This window comes from Lactuca virosa, chromosome 3 (assembly GCF_052849685.1).
Source record: "Lactuca virosa cultivar CGN04683 chromosome 3, Lactuca_virosa_CGN04683_v6, whole genome shotgun sequence".
Classification (NCBI taxonomy): Eukaryota; Viridiplantae; Streptophyta; class Magnoliopsida; order Asterales; family Asteraceae; genus Lactuca; species Lactuca virosa.
In genome coordinates, this window is record NC_136428.1 from 76,992,021 (window position 1) to 77,002,074 (window position 10,054).

At 35.1% G+C, this 10,054-nt stretch overlaps 1 protein-coding gene across 1 annotated transcript; it reads left to right on the plus strand.

Moving 5' to 3' along the window:
* The first annotated feature begins 6,403 nt into the window (after positions 1-6,403).
* LOC145166031 (putative GEM-like protein 8) lies at positions 6,404-7,339 on the plus strand. The gene is made up of 2 exons (XM_079084960.1): positions 6,404-6,642; positions 6,731-7,339. Exons 1-2 carry the CDS (start codon positions 6,507-6,509, stop codon positions 7,192-7,194), a joined length of 600 nt encoding a protein of 199 aa, XP_078941086.1. The 5' UTR covers positions 6,404-6,506; the 3' UTR covers positions 7,195-7,339.
* The last annotated feature ends 2,715 nt before the right edge of the window (positions 7,340-10,054 follow it).

Consider the following 10,054-nt stretch of genomic DNA (forward strand, 5'->3'; position numbering starts at 1 on the left):
AGAGTAATCGGAATAAGACTGACGAAAACCGTATTTCTTAAGTGCTGTCACTAGTTTAGCAAACCAACACCTAGGAGCTTGTTTCAAACCGTAAAGTGACTTGCGAAGACGACACACCAAATTAGGATTCGAGCATTTGAACCCTGGAGGCAATTTCATATAGACTTCTTCTTGTAGATCCCCGTGTAAGAATGCATTATGCACGTCCATTTGATGTAATTCCCAGTTTTTTGAAGCTGCAATTGCAAGAAACACACGTACCGTAGTCATCTTTGCAACGGGTGCAAATGTTTCTTTATAATCTAAGCCTTCTTGTTGATGATTTCCGAACACAACCAACCGTGATTTGTATCTTTCTATGTCACCATTGGAGTGATATTTAATTTTATATACCCACTGGCTACCGAGAGCATGTTTGCCAGGAGGAAGATGTTGCAATGTCCAAGTACCATTTTCTTCAAGAGCACGAATTTCATCTTGCATAGAGGCTTTCCATTTCATGTCCTGCATGGCTTCTTTAAATGATCTCGGTTCAGTTCCTGAAGTAACTGCTGAAATAAAAGCTTTATACCGAGGAGAAAACTAATCACAATTTATATAATGAACTATAGGATACGACGTACCTGAGGAAGCTGGTGGAGACCGGTGTGTAGAGGACGGGGATGGACTAGCTTTAGTAGAAGCAACAAAGTCTTTAAGAAGGATGGACGGATACTTGATTCTTTGACCTCTACCCATATTTTCTTGTTGTTCGAGTGAAGAAGGTGGGGTCCAAAATCGGCGTTGTATGAGAGCTTGGTGGTTCCTGACAAGGTGAATTAGTGGGCGAATTAAAAGGTGATGTATCTATGGGTGGATCACTAGGTGACTGATCTGGACCAGCAGCATCCTCGTCAATCTCATCAAAGTAAACTGGTCCATCAGGTAGTGTATTTGTGGTGTCACGTGGTGTTAAATTCATGTTAGAATAAGGGTATATGTCCTCAAAGAATTTACATCACGTGAAACAAAGTATTCGTTGGTGTCAAGGTCAAACAATTTCCACCCTTTTTTACCGAATGGGTATCCAACAAAGACACATTTTCGGCATCGACTAGCGAATTTATCTCCTTTTGCCTTTTGGTTATGAGCAAAACATAAACACCCAAACACTTTACGAGTAGAATATGAGGGAAGAGTACCAAACAATAACAATATCTCTGATGGACTTTTGTTGTCAAGCAAAGGAGAGGGTGTGTGATTGATCAGATGTGCAACTATGAGGATGGATTCACCCCAAAAAGAAGTAGGTAATTTTGCTTGGAACATAAGAGCTCGGGCTACATTGAGGATGTGTTTGTGTTTTCTTTCTACTCACCCGTTTTGTTGAGGAGTACCAACACATGATGTTTGAAACAAAATTCCGTGTGTAGAAAAATAAGTAAACAAGCAATTAAACTCTGTTCCGTTATCACTTTGTACTATATTGATTTGTTTGGAAAATTGTCTACCAACCATAGCCACAAAAGACACAAACATTTCATAAACTTTAGTTTTATCAGTCAACAAATACACCCACACTGCACGAGAATAATCATCAACTATTGTCAAGAAATATCGAGCCCCACAGCTTGAAAGATGCTTGTAAGGACCCCAAAGATCACAGTGTACTTTCTCAAAAATTCGACTAGTTTTATTTTCACTTAAAGGAAATTTATCTCTAGATTGTTTAGCCCGAAAACAAACTTCACAGGCTTTATTCATACTACCCCTAAGGTTACAAATGGGAGGAAGGGATTTCACCACTTTTTCTGAAGGATGTCCCATTCTCTTATGCCATAGCTCTAACGTGGAGGTTGTTGCATCCACCGAAACATGAAGAATTGATCGACCTTTCCCAAAGTAGTAAAGTCCATCCCGTCTAACACCCGCTCCAATCAGCCTCCTCGACCGGTCCTGTATAGCACATACAGAAGAATCGAATTGAGTAATGCACTGCATATCATCATTTAATTGAGAAACTGAAATCAAATTGCAACTTAATTTAGGTACAAAGAGAACACTCTTAAGAGTGATGGTCTTTGAAAGTCTAACACAACCCTCACGGATTGCAATGACCTTTTTACCATTTAGAAGACCCACAAGACGACCAGGTATGTTACGTGTATTTTCCAACCAAGAAGCATCACCAGTGACATGGTGTGTTGCTCCTGAATCAATAATCCACAATCGTTTTTTAAACTCACCATTCAATCTTTCATCTGTAATCTTGGAAGTACTCATAAGACCGGTTAAAGCCTTCCATTGTTCAGCTGTAAATAATAGCGGTGAGTTGCTATTATTTCCAGCCACTATACCTCCATTGTGAGAACCTGCAGTGACTGTGTTTGCTCTTAAACTTCCTCTCCCTCGTCCGCCTGATCTGCCTCCTTGAGTGCCACCATCAGGCCTGTCGTTGTGTTCCCACCATTCAGGATACCCTACTAACTCGAAACAAGTATTAGCTTCATGACCTGTTTTCTTGCAGTGAGTACAACTTAGATGTGACTTATCGGGTTTGTCACTTTTTCCTCGTCTCCCGTTGGCTCCTACTTTAACAGCAAAACCCAGAACTTCTGCTGGTTTTTCCTCCTGAACAGCCTTTGAAGTTCGTACTCGTTCATCTTGCACTACTAATTGAAAAGCCTTGTCAAGTGAAGGGAGCGGATCCTGAGATAGAATGCTAGTTCGTAGAGTGGAGAAGTATTCTGAACATAGACCCATGAGAAACTTATGTAACATATCTGTATCTCTCCTGGTCTCGTGTCTAGCTCCAGCTGTGCACTCTGTACAACACTCACAGTTAATTATAGGCTCATGCTTATGAAGTTCTTCCCACAGTGCAGTCAATTTGCCAAAATATTCTGCAACAGGCATGGTTTTGCTCTGTTCACACTTTGCAATTGAAGCCTTTAATTGCTGAATTCTAGGTCCATTAACAATCGCATATCGCGATTTCAAGGTATCCCATAGTTTCTTCGCATCCCTATATTTAGAGAGATAGCATTTTACCTCTGATTCGATGGTATTCATGATCCATGAAACCAACATCGCGTTGATAGTGAGCCAATCTGAAGTCGTACACGGAGGAACAGGGCATGTGATCGTCCCATCAAGAAACCCAAACTTTCTTCGTGCTTCTAATGCCGTCTGTATGTCTCCTGCCCAATCATCATAGTTATCCTCACGCAGTCTTGTTGGAGTAATGAAATCACCTGGACGGTCTTGTGGTCCAAGAAAGAAAGGAGAATTGGATTCGATTTTAGGTGGTGACGATTTTGAGCCCTCTGAAGATTCTTCTCCAGATTTCGTCATGTTTTAGGGTTTTAGGTTTCTTAAACCCGCTCTGATACCATGAAAAGTTGGTATGAATTGCCTTGTTTATTCATTGATTTTCCAATGAATTTATACGATTACAAATCTTTATCAGAGACAAACCACTAGGGAAAAGATAAACATAATGAAGTTTAAATAGAGATAAAACTAAATGACAGCTAATCTTATCGCAACTAATCTTATCGTTTCCTAACAAATAGTGTATATGTGCTCTCAACAATTTAAGCGATTCTGCAAATTGGAGAAGTTGATTAAGTGATCACTATCCATTGAAAGTATACTTTAAAATGTGTATATATGGTATGACAAACTACTTGGAAAAGTTACATCAATCTGATGAGATCAACAAGTGGACTACTATAGCCTACCCATATCAACCCAATAATCCTCTTTCTACTTCCTTTAGCATTCAATGGCACATAAAGAAAAGACAATTTGGAAGTCTCTAAGAGAATACACAATGGAGAGTTCAATGAGAGAATAAAATAGTTGCCATTCAATGAATGAAACCATTCAATTAACTTGAAGTTCAATGACAGAAAAAGAAAGTTTTCTAATTCTTAAATAACTATTTAACTATATTTCATTAGTTGAATTTTGTAGAGTTTAATGTACTCTAGTAAAAAAAAATTGATAGAGTTCTATGAAATATAGAATAATAATATGACAATCTATTAAAATTATAGAGTTCAATGTATTATATAATGCCCTAAAAATCATGTTAATTTTTGTCTTGTGTTGATACCATTGAGATAAAATAAAAGCTTCCCATAAGAATTAGTATATTCTACTTCATGATTTCGAGAACAAAATCCTACTTTTTGGACCATAATTAGAATTTTGATGACATGGCGTTCATTTGAGGTGCATGCTACAAACGGAGAAGATATCCAAAAAGTCTTACGTCAATAACCATGAACTTGCAGTCATATGATAGTAAAGCTAAATTCCCACCACTTTACACCTCAATTTCAATGAATAAAGTAAAACCCATATCGACATTCACATACATTTCGGCTTGGTTCGCATGGTCATATATGTAAGTTGCATGTGACCTGTTGCAATCTCGATTATATGCTTTTTTCAAATTCTGCACGTCACCCACTAATAGATATCAGATATTTATGACAGGAATAGCCATAGATGTGAGTATGGACACGAGTACACGACCACCACTGTGAGTTTTCCGGTTTTAAATGGGCTTTATTTGACAATTGACACCACCACTGTGATTTGGAGCAGAGGTGTGGGCCAGTATGGAGAAAATGAACTGATGAATTCCAGATCTGATTATGCAGTGGGTTCACAGGAGTTGCAGGTTTGATGCGATATATGGGTTTCGGCCCCACTGCGAGGTTGCCGGTGACGGGTTAGGGTCATGGTGGGTCCCACATCTTATGTCAAATACTCAAAAGCACACATTATATGCAAGTAAAACTATGAAACTGGATTTCATGCATCACGTCAAAAGAACGATCAATTTCTTCATTTGATGAAGTATTATAATTTCAACAAACTTCAGCTTCATCAGTTTTGTAACCAAACAAGACATGCAGTAAAATCTTCAATTTTAATCTCGCATAAATTGGTTGGATTCTTGAACGAACATGAAGATAAATATTGTAACACTGGTATGTACTATGTAGTATTAACATGGGTTAAAGAAAAGCTAACTATTAATACTTTTAGTAGTGTATTTTCATATATATATATATATATATATATATATATATATATATATATATATATATATATATATATATATATATATATATATATGTTTAGGTTCTATGGAAAACAAAAAACCCAAAAAATCATTAAAATGCATAAAAAAAAATACTTAGAGATCACAAAAAAAAATTTTGAATTTTTTTTTATCAAAAAATCGCAACTTTTAGGTCAAAATCGCTGAAAAAAAATTTTGAAAATTTTTTTTTTACAAAAAAAAAAATTGATTTTTTATTTTTTTTTCAGCGAAATTGTAAAAAATGCTGCGATTTTTTGATAAAAAAATTCAAAAAAAAGTTGTGTGATGTCTTGGTATTTTTTTTATGCATTTTTATAATTTTTAGGGTTTTTTTGTTTTCCAAATAACCCTTTCCTATATATATATATATATATATATATATATATATATATATATATATATATATATATATATATATATATATCCCTGTTCTAATAAAAGAATAAGTTTAATCTGCTGTTGACAAGTGTCATAAATTTAGAACTCCTTATTGATGTTATATATCACTTATCATGTCACTTGTCAACCTATTAATTATCAATTTTAAATTTTAATTTTTAAATTTCCACTCTATTTACATTAAATTAATAATTGATTATCAATTTCAAATTTTAAATTTTAAATTTTCTCACTCTAATTACATTAAATTAATAATTGATTCTTAATTTTAAATTTTAAATTTTAATTTTTTCACTTTAATTATATTAAATTAATAACATTAGATTGAAAAATAAAATAAAATTAATACATATTATAAGATGATATAACTTCACGTATTTATTTAAATCAACGATTAGAATTTTATATAACTAAAAAATATTTCTTAAGTAATAATTTATTTAAAATAATTAACTAATAATTTTGATTTTTTGATAGTATTTAAATTGTTATGCATACCAGATGTTGTTTGACTGCTTGTAGTTATGACATGGCAATGGAGAGAACAAGATCTAGATCTCCTGACCCGTGTACTCCTTTACACCTCAGTCTGATTAAGCACCCATATACATTACTTTCCTTAGCCTGGTCTTTTAATTTGCATTTCGAGTATATATAATCTACCTTTACTCTGTCATCAATCATCATCACTAAACCTTTGTGTTTTCCCAACCGATAAATAACTTTAAAAAAACCGTCAGCATGACAGCAAAAGGTAGACATACACAGTTAAAAGCAGGCCATGATAAAGAAGTTGGTAAAGTAGTGCTCAAGAAAAAGACCCAACTACCAACCACCAGTAAAGATAAGATATGGATGACTCATCCAAATAAAAGTTGTCATCTTTATATGCCAATAAATTTCTTCTTTCAAAACACGTTACCCATCAACTTCGGCATTGAACATCAGAAATTGTAACCATCAATACCTTCGAGTTAACCAAATCACAACAAATTTACATCGAAATATGGATCACAGATTCTCAAAACATGACACTGGAGTTGAGATCAAATCAACTAAGGGATCACTATTATCTAAACCTTATGATCCCTGTCACTCAATTTCTTCCACCACTTCCAAGATCAATGGCATTGAAAGAGAAGGTACGTAGTTTTGCACTCTGGATTAACAATAACTGTACTTATCTTCTTTCAGTCGATCTTATACTGTTCATCTTTTGTTAATATGCAGCAAGTTCCAGTCCCAAGTTAATTGAAATCATGAAACAGAAGTTGAGTCATGGTGCCCAGATGATCCAACTCGGCAGTACTCCAGGTAAAATCTTTAGGAAAACCTTCGGTATCAGAGAGGAAGAGAAACTGTTACAAGCTTCCCAATGCTACTTGTACACTACAGCAGGTGCAATTGCAGGCATACTTTATGTGTCTACAGAAAGGGTTGCATTTTGCAGTGATAGGTCCCTTAAAACTTATTCTCCCACAGGCGAGCTGCTAAAGTTCCAATATAAGGTGTCGATCCCGTTAGGAAAGATAAAAGGAGTAAGAGAAAGCATGAACACGAAGAGGCGATCATATAACTATGTGGAGGTAGTGACTGTTGATGATTTCAGCTTTTGGTTTCTGGGCTTTGTAAATTATAAGAAAACATTAAGATACCTCCATCATGCAATCGGCCTCGAATGCTTAAGCAATTGATACATGTTGAGAATTTATCTTTAATTTGATGTAAATTTCATATGTACATTCTTATAAACAGTTATCCATATTTTGGTAGTACAACTACTTTCTGTAATGAGAAAAAGCTATATATGTTGATATACGATCTTCATGTCTCATTTAACTAATATTTTGTGACATCTTGTGGTGCTATAAGTTTAATCTTCATGGTTTACTGGTCTATTGTATAGATTATATGTGCTCCCAACAATTTAAGCGATTGAACAAATTGAAGAAGTTGGTTAAGTGATCATTATTTGTGGAAAGTATGCTTTAAAATGTGTATATCCTATGCAAGACTACATGTTTGGCAACGAAATGGCAACATGAAAAATTGATTTTGAGTAATATTATCCCACTACAAGAAATGTCGGCATTAGCGGCGATCCGCGTCAAATTACCCCATCCGTCCGATTTGTTTTCAATCCAATGGTTTGTAGAGGAAAGCGAAAACGCGTTGATTTTTCTCTCCAAGGTGTCGCCGTTATTACTCTATTGTCGCCGCTAATACCCTTGCGTCGTCGCTATTGACTGTCGCCGCTAATGCCCTTTACAGATAACCCCTTCCAGTTTCCTTTTCGGTGACATTTTTTTCTCTTGTCTCCTTTCCTTCTCTCGTTTCTGTTGCTGCTTCTCAGTTTCATCACTTGGATGAGTCGACTAAGCGGAGGACGAAGGTAAAAGCCGGTGCTAGCCCCTCCTGCCGCCACAAGACCGCCACACCTTCCCCCAAAACCTCCAAAACCGGCGACCCTTGAGCTCAATTCCGAAACTGCACACATTCAAGGTCAAATTTCTCCTATTTTCTATTATTTTTCTGTTTTGGTGCTATGTTGGATGATAATTGTTAGTAATTTTGAGATAAGAAGTGTTTGTGCATTTTGTTAGATTGTATGCATTTTGTAATTTTTGTTTATACCACCTGTGCTGCTGCTTCCTTTTTCGTAAGTCCACTCCATCAATCCCCTTTTAATCTCTTGATTTGTTCGTAGATCACCGATAAACACAAGACCATTCGTATTTTTTTCTTGCTTCTTATTTGCGTATGAACGACGAGGAGGAATCAGGAAGTGTCAAACCTCCTGATTTAACCAAACTCCATTACAAAATATATATGATCAGCCCTTCAACTTTTGATTTGTACGGTTTTGGTCCCTTGCTCTAAAAAATAATTAAAAATCTAGTCGTAAACAAAGAAACTTCAATTAAAATCTTCAAAGTTTACCCTATTATGGAAAGATCCTTTCAATTGATCGCCGAGGGGTATTTAGTAGTCCTGCATTCGAGCAACAATACGTAAGTGGTTAATTTGTATTTTCATATAAGTGCTTATATCGTCAAGGGGGTAGTTAGTAATCTAATTTTTATGATGTTTATCATTTTTTGAAAATACAGAATGCTTTACTCCTTGAGATCAGTCAACAAACTCAAGCTTCTTCTGAAGCCAACGGTCTAACACCAAAGGATACACAAAATTGTTTTGAAAAAATATTGGGTGTTCGACGTGGCCATATCAGATGCATCGGGCGTAAACCTTCTACGGTTGTGTCGATGTACGATCAGGAACAACCACTGACACAACCACCGCCACAATCACAGGTGACAAGACTATTTAATTTTGGTAATTGTTTAAAATGTTGGTAATTGTTGGTTTAGTAATAGTTTCAGATTTTGGTAATTGTTAGTTTGATAATAGTTTATATATTGGTAATTGTTAGTTTGGTTATAGTTTGATATATTGGTATTTTATAGCTTGGTAATTGTTAGTTTATGAAAGTGCAATGCTGTAATGGTATTTTGTAGGTTGGTAATTGTTAGTTATAGTACAATGCTATACTGTTTTATATGCAATATGTGGAATCTATATTTTGTATATAGAATGTTATAATGCTAGTTTAACTTATAAGACTATGTTGTTTTATTTGTAGTTGGAAATGCTTCAAACAATGTTAAAAGATCCGGCATGTAGTGCTGCACTTGAAGATTGGTTTCGTTCGTTGCCACAACGAAATGAAACTGGAGGAAACAAGGAGAGCGATGATGACAAGTAGATAGTTGTAGGATTTTTTTATGTTTTGTTTGTGCAAGTATTTTAGACTAGTATTTTCGATATTTTGTTATATGTTAAATCGGACGAGTATTTTAAACGGATGTTGTATTAATATTTTGGAATGGAATGATGTAGGATTAGATTAATTAATATCATACTAGTTTTTTTTCAATTTTAATGTGAAATATATATATATATATATATATATATATATATATATATATATATATATATATATATATATATATATATATATATATATATATATATATATATATATATATAAGGAAAACACCAATATCGGCGACGCCTTTACTGGCGACAATTGTGTTATTACCGGCGACGGGTCTTTAGCGGCGTCCTGAGCTTATTAGCGGCGACAAGTCTTTAGCGACGACAACACACATTAGCGACGACGGTTTGATTAATAGCGACAAAGCATCAGCGTCGATGTTTTAGCGACGACATGTCGCCGCTAAGAGTAGTAGCGGCGACAAACCCCACTTTTAGCGACGACGGCTGTCACCGGTAATACTCTAATTTCTTGTAGTGGATCCTTACCATCTAGAATTCGAGATCTAAAGATATTAAAAAGTTATCAATGGGCCGATGATTCTTGTGAGTATATTGAGCAAGAAGCATATGGAAAGAAGTGTTTTTGATCAAACTTTGGCAATTATTATGAAGTATGAGGCTATAGAGATGATCGGAGTGAAGCAAAAGTAGAGTAAAGGTATTACCGTATTACCATGGAGAATATGAGATTTATTGAAATCAATGTGTTTATCT